General features: G+C 52.3%; 2 protein-coding genes across 2 annotated transcripts in view; one reads left to right on the forward strand and one right to left on the reverse strand.

Moving 5' to 3' along the window:
• LOC131211339 (glucose dehydrogenase [FAD, quinone]-like) overlaps window positions 1-17,086 on the forward strand; it is a 34,144-nt gene extending 17,058 nt beyond the window's left edge. The window contains exons 4-5 of the mRNA XM_058204765.1: window positions 16,666-16,983; window positions 17,066-17,086. Of these exons, the coding sequence (XP_058060748.1) occupies window positions 16,666-16,983; window positions 17,066-17,086 (339 nt within the window). The remainder of the gene's footprint in view (window positions 1-16,665; window positions 16,984-17,065) is intronic.
• Window positions 1-17,783, reverse strand: part of LOC131212908 (flotillin-2) — a 129,853-nt gene that overhangs the window by 49,933 nt on the left and 62,137 nt on the right. The window lies entirely within an intron of this gene.

Genomic DNA, 17,783 nt, shown 5'->3' on the forward strand with positions numbered 1-17,783 from the left:
TAGGTACCTGCTGGCTGAACAATGGATCGCGTGGGCTGGGCTCTGCACCTTAATCAACGATAATAATAATCCCGCCATCAACTCGAGTCTGAAGCCAGCCGCAAGATGGTGCAAGATCTTTATCCACATCGATCTCCGTTGCCATCAATCATCGAATGGCAGTTTTGCCAAAATAATTAGGAGAAAGAGAGAGATAGAGAGAGAGAGAAAGCTTACGAGGTACGAGGTGACTAGGCACCTGGGCATCGGAGCAGCAAACAGAAAGACTCGGTAAACTCGGTACTGCAGCAGCGCCGTGTGCAATTACCAGGCTGTTCAATAAGCTTTGCGGTTCCATAACAGCGGGTGCAGCCTTTTTCTATGTTGATACACTCTTCATATGAATGTATGTGAAGTTTCAAAGGAAATAATGAACGAATATTGAAAGTATGTAAGGACTCTTCGCCTTCTATTAGTACAGTGGAAACTGAAGGGGTAACTGAATATAAATTTAATTCGTACACGCCTTGAAAACGATCCACGCCTTGAAAAACAGACACAACACTTGAGACTTGGGTCTATCACCATGATTATCAATCAAAACAAGAGGCTAAAGAGTGGGGTGAACCTGATTCTTCGGCTCTGAAACGAGTTCGTTTTCAGAGTTCAGAAGAAGCCAAGAAGTTGTTGGCAACCGTTTTTTGGGATGCGAAAGGAGTTTTGCTTGTCAAACTGGTAAAACAAGAAACGTTGAATATTATTGTAACCTTTTAGACTCCATCGTATTCACCAGATTTGATCCTTAGCGACTTCCATTTGTTTCCAGGCGTGAAATTCGTTTTTCATTAAATGATGACGTGATAACAGCTGTGGAAACGTATTTTACTACCCTGCCAGTCCCCTTCCAGATGGAACTTCAGGCATGGAATCCATAAATTGGAACAAGTGTAATGATGTTCAGGGATATTGAAGCATATTTCAACCCATAAAACATTGTTTTTCTTATCGAAACACCAAACTTATTGAGCAACCCAGTATTTGGTGAACGAATGAGGATGGGTTCAAAGTTGGAGCCTCCTTTTTTGGTGGGTTGCTTTTTGGGAGAAATTTCTCCAACCACGCTTCGGTGGCTTTAGAGTGGTGTGTGCTCGGTGTGCAACGTTCGGGCCCGCGTGTGTGCTTGAGGTGAATCTAACGAGCAGCGATCGCTCTCGCTGCCATCTGGAGCCTACCTCCTGCACGGGTTAAATCATCAATCAGTACGAAGCTATTATTGAGGCGGCCCGGCTCCTCTCCTACCCGGCCCGGCTCACTCGGGAAAGTGGACCCCTAGACGACGGAGCCGGATTTTGCAGATTTTGTAACGGAAGGAAGCGCGAAATACAAAACATGAATGGGTGCCACGACCTATACCTATCTCCTATCGTCTGGGGATTCTTTCGGGAGTCGGCTGCCGGGTGTCCCGGGTGTGAGCCCCTGTGAAGCCACTTCCCGCGCCCCAGGCAGAAGAGTCTGTTGCGCAAGCGCCAGAGGTGTAACAATGTCTAATTGCTCAATGATGGATGCGCTTGCTCCGGCCGGCTGGAGAGGCTTACGGTTTGATCGGAAGTAATGGCCGATCGTACGCACGCACGGCCAACACATGCACCCCCCGCTCCGCTCCGCTTGTGCCGCCCGGGCGGGCGGGGTGTATAGGTTTAATAGAGTTAACTACCTCCTCCCGATGCCTTTATCGTGGTGCGCGGCCCGAAAAAGAAAAAAAAACGCCGAGGCCTATAATTAAGTTCGACGTAATATGAGCTTGAGTGAGTGAGAGGCTGCTGCTCGGCCAACCAGCCAGCCAATCTTGGCGGTGATCTTCTTCCCGGGACGACCGAGACAATCGGACCGAGAGAGTGCCGCCCAACCCGGACTTTCCGCGCAAACGAGGAAAGTTTCTACGGCCCATAATTACCTCACATCGGCGCGGCGATGTTTTATGATACGCGGGGCCACCGACCATTCTTTCCCCTGGCGCGGGCCTGTAGGTCATGAGAACTTGACTGCGCCACCCATCGTCAATCGATCGTGTATGACTCCGCAGAGAGAGAGAGAGAGCGAGAGCCCGGTTTCTGTGCGAGCGTGTGTTGACTGAATTTTCTCCCCAAAAGTCCGTAACTGCAAATCGGTGGAAGCGATAGGAAACTTTTATTATCATCCAGTTTACACACCACCCGGCGCAGATACAACCGGAATCGCTCACACACATCGCCACGCCAACAATCGGCGATCATTATAGAGAAAGTGACTGCGCTATTGAAGCACCTCGCGTGGCGGCACCGGCTGTCGAAACATGGGGCAAAGAACAACCTACCTTCCGCCGAACCATCTCCCGGCATCGGGGGGATCCGTTATCACCTACCGGGCGCCTTAGAGACATTACATCTAATCGAAGGAAAAGAAACCGCCTTACGGATCGCGTTTTTGTGGGTTGCGTTTCGTAACCAGCGGAACCAGCTCGCGAGCCTTCGTGAGCCTCCGTGATTCCACCGGAATGCCACCCTTTACTTAGACCTACGGTGTGCCCGGAGTTCGTTCAGTTCACCCTTACCCGAAATGAATTGGAGATGCGCTTCCGGTAAATTCGGATCGGCTTCGGCCGACCCGGATTGATTGCAAAATTTGCCAGCACGAGGCCGCTGCTGTGGGAACTGGTTTTGTTTTGATAACAAACTTCTCGGATTGACAGCACGGCTCGAGCTCGAAAGTGCCCGACTGCTCGAATTGCCCAACTGGGTCATGTCAAATTAATGCATTAGCAATAGCAAATTAAAATATTGGATATTTGACCGAGTTTCGGAGCCCGGAGACGGCCGGTGGCTGTTGGACCGGCCGTAATTGGCTGCCGGTGACGCCGATGAGTGTCGTGCGTGAAAGACCGCAGACGATCGCTGGCTGATAAGATAGAGTCCGGCACCGGCAGTAGCAGTTTGTGATGTTGTAACGACCAACGTGCGTGAGCCGTTGGGGCCACTTTTATTGGGTTCCACAGCTCTTCAAGGCAATGGCCCGAATTTATTGTCTCGTTACGCAAAAACAACGCGCAAAGGACTCGGCTCGCGAGTTGTGGTGCGCGAAACAATAGCTGGTCGCGAGCATAAAACATGAAATCGAAACCTATTAACGGGGCTGCTGCACTACAAATTCAGGTTCCGCTTTTCCGTCCGCCGCACTCTGACTCAAACGCTTTAAGGGGCTAGTGTACGGGTACTGAAAAATGCAAGCGCGGTGAAAGCAGTGCATGGGGTAGTGTTTGATGGTCACTAGTTTCGAGGCTCGGTGTGTGCGGTTCGGTAACAGCGCACGTTATCGTTTTAATTTCTAGCGACTTCTCTCTTTTTCGGCCGACGGAAGAGACCAACCCGACAGTTGTAATATTGTTTCTCGCCAAACTCGTCGTCGTCGTCGTCGCCGGGGCGATTGCCGGCCACTAAAACTGGCCGCCGCGCGCTGCCCTGCTTGAATTATTGGCCTGCCCTGGCCGTGCCGCGACGATCATAAATAAAAACGTGTGTCCGCGCAACGCAACACGTGTGTCCGATTTCGACCCCACCTCCTGGACCAGTTAGAGCCGGGCAACCGAAGAAGCTCGGGGAAAGTTGTTGCAACAATTGCGAGCGGGCGGCTGTCGAAGTGGCCGGTGATAAAGATGGACACGTCGCACCAGAGCGTGCTTGCGAGGGAGTTACGTCGAGATTAGTGCTCCGAAACGGACCACGGAGAGTCTCGCCTTCGAACCACCGGGTGGTGGTGAACCAGTTTTACTTGCAAATCCGGAACTGTAAACCTTCCACCGGGACTGGACCGGAGAGCATCCTCCGGTGTTCCGGAGTGGCGCGCCCGCGCGCACTGCCGTTTCCGAATGAAAGTGAAAATTTATCGCTCGTCTCTAGCCCGCGCGTAGCCGTAGACGACAACCCTGGCAGTGGCAGGAGCAGGCGAAGAAGTGACTATCGGTGCGCTAATACACGCATAGTGCTCGTTCATGGACGATTGCAGATGGCGAACGGCAGAGCGGGCAGGCGGCACCCCTATACCCAATACCACCACCGAACCGGGGTAGGGACATTTCACTTTCCGGTGGGCACCGTTTCACTTTCTGACACATTCCAGCAGCAGCAACGGCAGCCACCAACCATCGGCGACCTCGACGACTACGTGTGTGGTGTGAATTGATGCTAAATGGGGAAAAACTGCTAGACTAACAGGATGTGTCCGGTACTTCACGCAGCCCGTCGCGTCCTCTTGGGAAGGCTCTACTCCCTGAGAGAAACCCCTTCTAACGGGATTTGGTGACGGCGTTTTGGGGGCCACTCTGCCGTTGTCCCTGTCCTGCAGTTCAAGACCTGAGGACCTGGATGCTGGATACAATCTGCGAGTCCGACCGTGGCCTAATGTGGCCTACTACGAGAGTGTTTGATCATCAACTTGGAGGCTGACGACCTACCTGACGATCGTCACGTTGGCCCAAACTCACAACAGTGACGTCAGAGGCTCGAGTATCGCATTCAACTTCGCCTTGAAGGTACCACCTAAAACATGTTTTGCTGGGCCGACTGGCTGGCCCAGATAATAAGGGCATCGCGCCCCTGTCCGATCGCGATCCTGATGCCAACCACCCAGAGACTCGTACTACACACATACACACATGCGCAGGGGAGCTCTGGAACCTTCGACGGACACACCGCCAGGTTGATTGCCGCGTGCATCGTACATCAAGTACCGCGCGAGTGGGGAAAGCACTGGGTACACCCGACGTTCGACAACACAGCACATTGTACCGATCGGACGCGATCAAGGTGGTGTCGTGGGGTGGGGTATGAGGGGGGACATGAGCACGATATCAACAGCCGCCGAATTGTTTGCCTCGCCATTTTTTGCGCCCTGGCCCAACTTCAAATTCAATCAAGTCCAATCTCGATCCCGCTCGATCGCTCGGTAGCTTCCTGGTCTCGTTTGCGCCCCAGGCATGCGCCAACTTCCGGTCCGTAAATAGACGTTCGAACGTTCATCGCACCCGCTGCACCAAGAGGGTGGAGGAGGCAGCAACCGGATACCAACGGGCAACGGCGCTTAACTCTTCCACCACTTGGTCGGCGCGCCAGGCGGCATGTACTAAGGCGTTGGCGGCGGCGTGTGGTTCACTTACACCCGATGAGCAGCGAGGGAGGCCTACGATACGCACAGCGTGCAACGCCCTTACACTAGCCGTCGGACACGGCGGTTACGAAATTTGGCAATGACAGTCATCTGTGGCACTTGTGGCAGGTGGTAGCCACAGGGCGTTTCCTGAAGCCACACACAATGGCGGCTTTCCGAAACCTTCCGCGGCGGCCGAAGGCCTCTAGTCCTCTCGACGATGACCAGCTGCTGCGGTAGCGCGCTAGGTAGCTAGCTCCATGCAGATTGGATTGGATCTCTGCCTCAATATGCCATAACACCGGGCGCACAGCATGACCACCCGTCCCGGAGCTGTCCCGAGCCCCGAAATCTGACAAAACTGGTCTTTGTTTGGCGGAGAGAGGAGCACACTCCAAGCGGTCGCTTTCGGTTCGGAACGGACAATGACGTGGCACGGCACGGCACGGCGCGGGCATTTGAATTTTGTGTGGGCCCCGCTTGTTGATTCGGAAAGAAAAAACGTAAATTGAGATTCGATCTCTTCGACACACGCGGAAGGGCTTCGTTGCTGCTGCTGCTGGCAGCTAAGGGCTCATGGGCTGAAAAGTGCCGAGCCTGATCCATGAATGGCGCTAGTCTTATTGCATTCATCGCGTTTTTCAGTTAGTGCCGACCTTCAAAAGAAAGTCGTTCAAATTTCAGGACATTCTACTCATAAGTTTGTGGGTTAGGCTTAAAAATTGTTACAAGGACTTCGCCCCATCAGAAACAATCATCAAACGTTGTTTTGCTGACTTCAAACGAGGTCCGATAGCGACACCGATGATGCCGAATGCAGTGTTGATGTCCAAATGAGATGATAACACCAGAATTCAGAGAAAAAAATCCATAAAGTCGTTTTGAATGATCGAAATGTGAAGTTGCGTCAGTTGGCTGATATGCTCTCAGTGACTACTGACCGATCGCAGACCTCAAAAAATCCTCACCGGAAAGTAATTTCGCCCGAATAAAGAGGTTATCGCTGAAACGGATACCTATTTTGAAGCAAAAAAAGATAAATCGTTCTACAAAAGAGGGTATTGAAATGTTGGAGCGGCACTGGAATGAACGAGTGTGTGGCTCTTGATGGAAATGAGACGTGAAAAAAACATGTTTTCTTTATTAAGCCCGGAACTTTTCAGCCCATGTAGCATGAGCAAATAGAGACGGACGTCTATCAACGGCACACAATCGGGCGCGCTATCGTCGAAAAACGGCCGTCGAGCCCGGGGAGCAAGTGAAAGTACTACCTCGAGTCGTTCGGCAAACAGGCTCAAGGTAGCACTCGCGCTCCCTTTCTCTCTCTCTCTCTCTCTCTCTCTCTCTCTCTCTCTCTCTCCGTCAACTCTGTCGTGCGCCGTCCCACGATAAGATCATATAGAGCCGCGTCGAAGCGATTCGTCGCCCAAATCGGAAGGAGATGAATGGCCCCGGCTATTAGAGGGAGCGTCGCCAATTGCGACGCATTTGGCAACCGGGCGGGCGTGATCGGGTGCTAAAGAAAAGGTGCCAACTGAAGAAAGTTACCACCAGAGGTCCCAGACACGCACGCACACCAATCGAAGTAGCCCCTGTCTCTTACAGCATGCGATGACAATAATGTGTTACACATCGCCGTAACACATAATGCGATGATCATCAGCAGCAGAAAAATGCGAACGGACTATCGCGTGACCGCTTGTTATCGGGGTGGTTCGCGGTCCTTAAGCGGTAACGTTGTGCCTCGGAATGAGCCACGAGGCCCGGCACTAATCGCGATCAAACATAGGTCCGTGATTATGAAAGAACCATAAAGCATTAAATTATTCATCCATCATCTCTCAACAAGCCATAAAATGGCGGCATCGGGTCGGTCATCGGGCTCTCGCTTCTTCAAACGGAGTTTAACGGACCCGTCGGCCAGATGTCGAAAAGTATCGAAGGTTCGGATAATAGGCCTTTCAAAGGTGGTGAATGTTTTGATTGATGACGTCCACATTTCATTGAATCATTTTGAATAATCTGCGTCGGTAACGTTGTTCATATGCACCCGGCGCTTTTTGATATCCTCATTGGACCTAAGCTTATGGTATGCCTAAATTTTCTACCTGTTAGAGGCCTATAGAACTCATCTGGATGCTCCACGATCTCGGAGCGAAAGAAGGTCGCCTTTTTAGAGCCATAATTCCCTCTGGATGCCTCTTAGTGGACTGTATTTTTGAGACTAGCTAGGGTAAGAGCTATCCACCCTGAGCCTGGTGCTGGTACCTAAAGTCGTATTTCGGATCCAGAACGGATCGGATCGCTAACAGCTAAGAGATCGATGCGTCAGAAGCTTAATGCGCAATACTCGATGGTTCGAGGATGCCTCGAACGGTCGAGTGGATCTTCGACTCGTTCATGTCGGCGTTAAACTCCGGCAAATAAAACACAAAAAAGTGATAGCCTCCATAAAATTCGGATCTCGAAATCGAGCGGCGGCTGTCAACCGTAGCGCTGGCCAACGTCGAAAAAAAAACGCTGGCCTCAGTGAAAGCATTTGAAAGTGACCCTGATGCACTGATCGCTTTCGGGTGCATCATTCGGGGCGTCGGGTTGATATCGGAAAACTATGCAAAAGGTGGCCCACCACCCAGATCCGGTGCCATTCGAAGCGATGATTACGGGGATGATGATGATGATACTGACATGCTTTCCGAAATGTGCGCCGAGAGAAGGCTTCGGCTGGCCAGACGAAAGCGCAACAAGTGCGCACAAACAGAACAACAGGTACGCTACACGCCGCCGCGGGGTATATGTGGGGAGCATGTGTGTCTGAGGTGAGTGCGAAGAAGTCGGTACCGTCGTCGCCGTCGCCACCGCCACCGTCGTCGTGGTAACAAGTTGCAGATGGGCGCATGAGAAGTTGGAAAGAAATAAACAAAATCGGGGTCATCGCCGCAGCCGCCTTACCGAGCACCGAAAAAGTACCTTCCTCGCCGCGCGAACGAACGAACCACACCGTGAACTGGTTTCTGGCTGTGCTTTCATCCTGCGACCTACTTCTGTTGGATCGGATAGGGGCAGATTTTTTTTTTGTCCACACAGAACTCCAATGACGTCCACTCGGTGTCCTCGGTCTACCAGCTTGTGGCGAACAGTGAATTAAATTGAAAGCAAAGAAGTGCGCAAAAATCCCGCAGGAACCCTTATCCTCGAAACCTTGCAATAGGCGGTGCGGTACGCAAAGGACAAGGGACGCGAAAGTTGGCAAGAACGGAACGGCGCAGTCACGGAGTGGAGCTTGCGAGTCTCACGAATCTGAAATGACGATCGAGAGTGTCACCGGGAGACGCGAACGATTATTGCGCGCGCGATGGCGGCTTCGCGGTAGGGTTCGGGATCGACCACGCGAAGGTTTCGCTCTTTCACCGCAACGAACTATGGACTAAAGTGAAGCAAGAAGTAAATTAATCAAAGTGATTATTTGTGTAACTTAGCACATCGACCAATAGGTTACGAGACCAACATGATGAAAGCATTTTGTGGTCAAATCTAAATTTCGGTAAAGCGTTATTAGTCACCACAATTTGAATGTGCCACTAATTTAGTTGTTTCGATTAATATAAATCAATTTGTTCCAAGCAAACGATGATGAACGATTTAGGACGAACGTAAAATAAAGTTGCATCACATAGCAGACTCCTTGAAGATGTCAAAAGGCAGCACATAAGCCTACTTTTGATAAATGATTTTTAAAACAACTTTTAAACGTACAATCAGTCACAAAAAATATCCGAAAAAACTATCCCAAACCCGGCCGTCCCATAGTGCCGTAGCGAGAAAGACTTGCCCGAGAGGACACACGACGAACCCCTCGCTGTGGCCTACTGCTGCTACCTTCTCCTCCACTAGCAGCGCGCGATCAGATCGCAACGATCGGGCCACATTCGGGCGGTTTGGGGTTCCAACGTTCCGACGGTTGTTGGTGTGCTGGCTTTTTTAGCCAGCTTCGTGCAGCCGCCACCGGAGAAGGGGAAAGCCAACAGCCGATGATCGGATCCATCGGCGTGCGTTCGTGTGGTCGCGGGTCGGGGTTGGCACGGTTTGCCGCGGCCAAATCTTCGTGCCCGGCACGGCCCGTCGGCTCAGACACGTTGCAGCAGCGAACCGGTACGGGAGCGAGCCAACGCACGCGAAGTGAAGCCGCGAACCTAACGGAACCGAACACAGCGATCCGAATCAGCGCGAACGGAGTCCCTCTAGAGGCGGTCAAGGGTTGGTCCAAAGTAAAGTCGAACCCGCGGGTCCCACGAAATCCAATCGGAAAGTGTCAAAAAAACGAGGTCCAGAGTCGGCGGCATCCTCCCGAGCATCCCGAGTAGATTGCGTGGCTGCGCAGATCACGCCCCGATCTCGTTGCTCTCTCTCTCTCTCTGTGTTGGAATTTCGCCAGTTTGCTGATAACGGTGTATGTGCCCGTGTATGTATGTGTGGGTGATTAGTGTTCTTGATGAGATTGCCAAAATTGCAACTCCCGCATGTGAGGTGATTAACTTGTTAACTCGCTCTACCAGAGGTTCTAGCGGTCGTTCCCCGCCAGAGGAAACAGAGTCCCGGATCCTCAGAGTACCGTCGTTCGCGCACAGTAGGTCGCGGTGAAATCTGGTCAAAACACACACCCCAAGCTCGAAACTCGATAAACATTCCGGTCACTGCATCTTAGGGTGCCGGAGTACGGGGGTTAGGCAAATAAAAAGGCCACACCCGATAGAGGTCGGCAGCAGCAGCTGAAGCGCGGAGGAAATGCGGAAGTAGTGATTGACCGTATAATTAAAAGTCGGCAACCGACGAACGAAAAAGAGAGTGCACGGGCCCCCCCGCAATGAATTAGAGGGAGGGAAAATGCGTCCACCAGCCCAGTAGCCGTCAGCCACCTTAGCAGCTCGAATCGGGACTCGAATTAGGTGCCTGGTGCTTTCGCCGTCTTCCGCCGACGCGATTTTCCGGCTTAACACGTGCGTGCGTACGTTTGTGTGTCGCTTCGGGTCCGTTCTTGGTGGAGATTGTGCGTATTGTGCAGATAAAAGTTACCAAAAAACAAATCATCGATCGTTGTTGGAGTTTTCCTGCTCCAACCGATCCCTTGCGTTTGCGCCCGAGTGTGAACCATTGTCGCTGTACAGTTTTCCACTGGTTGTCTTCTGAAGCGGTTCGGTTCAGGTTAAAGCGCGGAAAGCACGAAAAACAGATCCACCTCGATCCGGACGCGCGGTGGAAAGTCGACACTCAGTTTCGGAGCGCAGCACCAGTGATAAAGAAGATTTCCATTTTCGTCGTCACCGTCCGGATCGGGAGAGGACGAGCGCACAATTAAAGGCGCGAAAGGTGGTAGTGATCGACGGTCGGCGGTCAAAAAGGAAAGCTCTCCGGAGGGTATTGCGCAGGTTTTGCTTGCGTTGCATCCACCATCATCGCACTGACTCAGATTATCACCGATCGGAAGAAGTGCAATCATCACCACCGGAAAGACGGTAGCAGAGCGAGAGCCCAGGAACGCAAGGATAGAGAAACCGTTTCACTTAACGATGATCCTCACCCGGGTATAGGGGTCAGCGATTTCGGTTTTCGTGTTATTCGACGCTCAAAAGTGTGGTGCAGTGTGCCAATAACAACCTTCTGGGAAAAGTGCTTCAAATTACGTGTTTTTGCTCTCTGGTGTTGTGTGTCTGTGGTGTGTGAACATCCGAGATAAGATCGCCACAAACCGCGCCAGGGAGGTGTTGTCCTTGATGAGCAGGAAGAAGAAAAGGCAAAACTAGCTCCGTTTTCGATCAGATCTAGAAAACTAGCCCAAAGGCCCAGCGCAGGTATCGGTCGAAACTATCTCCAGAAACTACGACCGAAGCCGAGGCAAACCTTGACCACGGCAAACGGTTCCGGTTCCAGTGACATCGTCAATCCACCGCCCTCTTTCTCTGTCACACTCTCTGCTGTCTTTGCCGCCGAACCGTCACATGCGACACGACCCTCGCGACAGCCGATGATGAGTCTTCGTTGTATGGGATTAATGCTTTGAAAAACAAGTAAGTATAGTGCTTTTGCTGGCCGTGGGGCTTTTACCGCTTTTTGTGAACTCTGTTTTGGGGGGACCCGAAGCAAGGAGGAACTAGCGTCTTGAGCTAGTCTTCAATCTATCTGAGCGTTACTTCAGCGGCGTTGAATGGGACACGATCCGACGGAAGTTGGAAGTTATGGTTGGGTGGCTGGCTAAACAAATGGCAGTCACCGTACCATACCGTGGGCGTAACGTGAATGGCGTAAACTTCCAACTTGAGAAACGGCGGAAACCACGATGCTAGGAGGATTAGGGCAAGATTTTTGCACAAAAGTAATCAGCTAGAGCCAACGATCAGTCAAAAGGCGAAGAAGATCATTCTGATGGATACTTTGCCAACCCACTCGCGATGGTACTTCCGATGGAACCGATTGCCAATTGAGGCTTAGGGTAGTGCAATGGGTTGTGCGTTTCGTTTGCATGCGGCCCCAACCGGAGTTCGAATCCACAGGGCACCATGTAACCCGTGTTCTCTGAAGGAACATGCATAAAAGAAGAAAGACATTCATAAAAGCATTGCCCCCCCTGACAACAACACACACAGCCCAATGCCATGAGTCACGCTGAGGACATTTCCAGCAAAGAAAGAGAATCACAGTCTCTGATGGCACGTTTTGTTGTTGTGTTTGGCCCATACGAAACTTTCGCTTTTCCTGCGCCATTTGCGTCCCCGCGCAGCCAACAGGTAATCCTTCACCTCGATCCGCACTCTGTGGCTCTCCGGGGGTTGGATTTTTGCATCTCTATCCGACGTTATAAACAAGCACCATTCAAAGGGGTAAACAAAGCCAGATAGGAGGCCTCCACCGGAGAGACCAAGCGGCACGAAAGCGAATGCAAAGGGAGATAGTGGCGGGAGCCATAGATTACCGGGTCCGGGACCGGAGCTGGTCGACTAACGACCACCGGCCCCAACCGGGCCCGGGACAGTTCAACTTCCGCGTGTGTGCTCTCTAAACGGACATCAGCTTCCAGATCGGCGCAGAGGGCGGTCAACACACCTTGCACTACTAAAGCCTTCCCGGGTTCGGAGCGGAGAGGCCAATTATAGCCATAGCCACCTCTCCTCCGAGCGGCTCGAATGCGCCACTTCCGGCATTCGTTTTCAATCTTTCCCCAGGGGTGTGTGCTGGTGCTGGAGTGCACTTTTGCCCGCGGCGGAAGGAAGCACTCGGTAGTAGCGATAGGAAAGAAAAACGCGCTAGGAGTTCACCGTTTAAAAGTCGATGGTAGCGACCACCAAACGGAACTTCACATTGACAAACGGGCGGCCCGCACGATGGAAAGCTGCACAGTGCACCCTACGAGCTCGTGCAGGTCTCTCTCTCTCTCTCTCTCTCTCTCTCTCTCTCTCTTTCCCCGGGGACGACCTCAAACGGGTTGGCTGACGCCGTGAGCCGGGTGGCGACTTCTGGACGTTCGCAAACGGGCTTCATTCGAAGAAGGGTCGAGAAGTGGGAACGAAACCGAATGGCCGACCCAAAATGGCGCCGTCCCCGCCACATGGGAAAATGGCACTGCGGAACTCTCGGAGCTCGGAGGTACCGTTTTCTGCACCGATGCTCCCGATTGTAATGCTGTCCGGCCGGCTGTACCGCTATGCTTTATGCGGAGGCTTTATGGGCGAAGCAAAGCATACTTTATGCGTTTTCACTTTCGCCCCTACATGCTTTGATCCTTTAGCGATAAGCCTCAAGCCGGCGACGACTGCCGAGACCAGCAGCAGCAGAGGTCGCCCCGAGAGCTGCAAGCTCCACTCCGTGTGCGCGGGTTCCGAGGCGTACCGATTGAGTAACGCCGCATCAACGGTCGGTGATGATCATGTTTAAAGCAACATAGGTCGCCCACTAAAACGGTCGAATTAAATCAATTTTAAATTGCCGTGCATAACGCGCGCCCATCCATCTTATGGTTCTGCGCGCATTCATGATGGACCCCGCGACTGGGTTTTCCTCGCCATCAGTATGCGCTGCCCACCGATAACAACGCCCACCGGAGGAAAATGCAATCTGCACGATGGGCGCAGCTTACGCAATGCGCGCGCGAATAACCTATTATTACTACGGACGCGACGGAACCGGCCTCCGTCCGTGGCGAGGCACTACTCGCGGAACTCTCCACCGAAGGTTGGTTGGTTGGAGGATTAAAAAGGCTCGCTTTAAAATGCAACTCACTTTGACATTTAGGCTCTCGCAAGAGTGGCTTACGCTGGGCCACAGTTCATCTCCGAGCTTTCGCACGTAACGACTCGTAACGACTGAATAATTCATCCCCAGTTCAACCGCCGACCAGCGTTTCGGGGCGCCGTTAGGCAGACCCTTCGCTGACCGCGGCGCCGCGCTGGAAAATGGTGCGGTAGTTTTTCCAGCACCACTTTCGTCCGGCCAGGCTCGGCGTGTGTGCACGCGGGCGTGCACACGAGAGCTAATAAAATCAACACTAAAGACACTGTGTGCTGTTGTGTGGCCGCGTTCGTTGTTTATTATTTTGGAACGAAAAACTTTAACATGAAAACAAATTAAAAAATATTGGCCCCATCCCACGGGGGTGGAAGCGGTGGCTGCTGCGGCGGGCGGGTGGAAAAACAAGTGCGTACACGGAAAAATAAAAACCCCCTTCGCCATCGCAGTCGAGCCGGGGCAAAAAAGAGAAATTCGGAATTTATTACAAACCGAAGCCGTTTGGCCGAAACCAAGTGGGGTCCGCGAAGGTGGCCCGTCACCGCGCCGTTTCTAATCTGAAGTGGAGAGGAGCACTCGCGGGAGGCTCTCGGCAGCGTAATAGAGCATCGCATCATCCCCCTCGGGACAAATTAGCCCTAAACTCCGACACAGACGCACGCACGTTGTGACATTTGGAAAGAACCGTTGGTTGGACGTTCGAAATCGGAGAGAAAGAGAGAGAGAGAGAAAAGCTACGTCGGAACGACAGCGCTACATCGATATGTGGCGGGGAACGTGTGTGGAGTCGAAACCGAAGATCACGAAAGCGAAAAAACACAACAACCGAATCCGAAACCGTTTCTGGGCCCCCCACCGACGACGACGACCGGGCGTGGAATGTGTGTCAAATGAAAGTGGGAGTGAAAGAATTCCCTTCCGCGAAGGAGGAGACGCGAAAGGAGAACGTCCAGTTCTTCGGTTCGAGCGCGGCAACCGCTCGACCCACCTGGTTGGTTGGATTGTGTGCTGGAGAGCCCCTCGCTTATGCTTACATTTGGGTCACACATAAATAAATAGCGTCATCGGGGCCCGAAGAAAGTTGTCTCTTCGGGGACGATCTGTCACCGATTGGAGGGCCCAGTGCGACGCGACCAAGCGTCTAGGCAGAGGGTTTGGTGGCCTTCCTCTTTCCATTTCATTTCGGAACCACGAACCCCAGTTCCCTTTGACGAGCCCTTTGATGTAGAAAATCATCAACTGATTGACACGAAAGACCTCAACCATCCTGCCAGTGACGTGATCATACTGTGGTCGAATGGTTCTTGTGCATCGGCCACATACAAACGAGGCTATGCGATGATCTGCCAATGTACCTGGAAAGAAAGATAGTAGAAAACGGATTAGTTTGGTTGTTAGTAATTTTGCATATTTAAGTGTTAATTATGAGTTAACGAAGGCTGCAATTTTGTAAATTACTTCAAAGTAGCAATCGATCTGCACAAACTATTTTGATCGGTTTGGCACATGCCAATATGCCTCACTATAATCGATCAACTCGAGATGACAACAGACAGCCTACGGTTCTTTACAGCCAGCACACAGCCGGCCTGAGTTCGAATCCCCAACTGGTATATGTAGAAAATCTTTCAAAGACCCATTTCCAGTTCATGTCTTTTAAGAGAGGACCAGATCTTCGATTTAAAAAGTTTCAAATCCAAAACAAAAGTCGGTAGCAAAACGTGCTGCATTCCGTTCATCGCTGTTTTGCAATACATAATCAAAATTCGACCCCGAGTAAGACACGGCCGTAAAACAGCGGTTACGATCGGTTGTGTGGTCCCGTGAAAGTGATCCACGTCGATTCAGTCTAGACATCCGCTGCCAGATTGTGACTGGACGCTGAAACAAATGACCTTTCGATGGCGCGCGCATCGATGAGAGGATTCAACGAAAATGCTGGCCAGCAAAACACACCGTCAAACCGTTGCTTCGGGGGGAGGATTCGTTGCATAAGCACCGGTCCGTTCGGATCCGTGGAATTCAGTCGGCCCTCAGGCGTAATTTTCGCAACGCCTCAAATGTCGGGGAAAATTTGACACACAAAACCTCACGAAATGATCCGCACGGCGCACACCCCGAAAAAGTCGGTCAGCCCCGTTTGGCAGTAAGCGGCCAATCAATCGGCTGACGGTCACGCCTCAGCTACGGATGCTCATTTGTCATAGTTAGGAAAATCGTTCGAATTGCGAAAGAAGAACACTGTGGGTCTGGGCCTGGTGCCGAGTTTCACGGTCCATTTTACTGCCGAATGGTCAGATGCGAGGCGCGCACTATGGGCAAACCGGTGGCCAGGGACACCGTTTTGGAATCCGGAAACATCCGAACGCGATATGATAATCGGCCTCTTTGCCTTGTTTATGTTGTTGTTTTCGGGGCCACCATTTTCGCCCAACCGCCCAATCGAAACGTGGAAAAGCATTCGACAAACGCATTCCGCCCCGATGATGCGAGAGAAACGTGGTCCGGACGAAGGAAAGCGAAAATTCCATCCCAAAAGCGGTGAGCCCAAAACCAGGCACCCAAAAGAAACACGATCGAAGCGAGAAATAGATTCGGGGGGTGGTGGGAAAAAAAAAGAAAATCCTCCTCCGCTGTCGGGTAGGGTTGCAAAATCGAAAGTGAATTTTTCACCCAATTAGCACGGCCAGAGGCAGAATTGAGGTGTTTACTTTATTGGCCGGTGAACGATCTGCTGCTGCTCGTTCGTTCCCAATTGCCGGATGCACCGAGACGATAATTTCAACAACCGACAGGGCCCCGCCGGATGAACCGATCGAAAACGATCGATTGGAGATCGCCGATCGAGGTGTCTCCCCGATAAATATCGTGGCCGTACGCACGGCGCCAGCGGTCCGATTAGGAATGTGAAAGTTTGGTTGGAGCAATCGGTTGGTTTTTCGAGTTCGAGATATTGCTTAAAGGCATCCGGAACCGAATCGAGCGCTTTGGATTTGACAATCCGTGCGATTGACACGATTTTTTCACCCACACACACACACATACACACGGCCACAACAGCCAGGCGATATCGATGGAACAATGGGCGAGTGTTGTCAGTGGCCGGAGTCAAAAGTATGCTCGTCATTTTTCACAGTCCATCGAATACAGCGACCGACCCAACGCACCAACGACTGTCTCTCGAGAGAGAGGCCCCGCAGGAAAGTGACACCTCCGCCACACATACACTAGACACCGCCCGGGGTGTCGCAGGAAGCCATCACCATCGCTCCCCAACCGCACCAGGACCGGGAGCGACCCGGACAAGCCGGCGAGTGTCGCACGGGGAGCGACTCCAGCGCTAACGTGGCCACCATCCGCGCCAACAGCAGCCCGGCGGCGAGCCCGGTCGGCGGGTGTCCTTTTGCCGCCCTCGATGACCCGTCCAGTGGTGCGTCAGCGATCGTCAGCCCGGCACCACCGGCACCACACCCGCTGATCGCGGCGCCCCTCACCTATCTGCGGCGGGCGGCGGCGGCCGCGGTACCCCGGCGACGCACCAAAACCAAGGTTCGCTACGGCGTGCTGCCCTTACTAGCTGTTGCTGCTGCCGCTACTACTAGTGCGCCCCCTTCTCTCTGCCCATGCACAGCCCCGGACGACTTCCGAGTGAGTCCCGTGTGCGCGCCTGACGCTTACGCAGTTTCGTTGGTGTGTGCGCGTTCGTGTGTTTGTGTGTTTCATATTTAGTTTTCCCGGGTTTGCTTTTTTGTATTGTTTTCGTTTGTTCTTGTGATGTGTGATATTGCTGTGCTTGTGGTTGTGGTTCTTTTTCATTCTTGGTGAAGTTTCTCAGGTCTACACATCAGTTCACATCAGTTGGGTGGATGTCTGGGACTCTACCTGCGGAGCTGAGTGGAGTCCATATAAGACTACTACAAGGCCCGACAGGTCCCAACTGCCCTGACTAAGGCCTTCAAACGATTCTTGGCCCCGTATTTGTCGAAGGGCAAAGGAGGAGTCATCCCGGACCGGGATGCAGAACCCGGCCTAAGCTGATAACATAGACATCATAGGTAGATGGCTCTCCGATGTAGCTTAAGCTACATAGGGATCGATATCGAAGCAAGCTTGGCTACAGAACCTTCGTAATCCCAGTACTCATATACACATCTGAGACATGGATTCTATTTAAAACTGAAGAAACCCTCTTAGCTGCGTCCGAGAGGAAGATGTTCAGATTGATATCTGAACAATGGAAAAGCCGCTACAAAAGCGATCTGTACGCAATGTAGGCGTACTGTCGTGCGGCGTATGCGCCTCGTCAGGCTTCGGTGGCCTGGTCATGTCATGAGAATAGCGGACGACAA

The sequence above is a fragment of the Anopheles bellator genome, chromosome 2 (assembly GCF_943735745.2).
Source record: "Anopheles bellator chromosome 2, idAnoBellAS_SP24_06.2, whole genome shotgun sequence".
Taxonomy (NCBI): Eukaryota; Metazoa; Arthropoda; class Insecta; order Diptera; family Culicidae; genus Anopheles; species Anopheles bellator.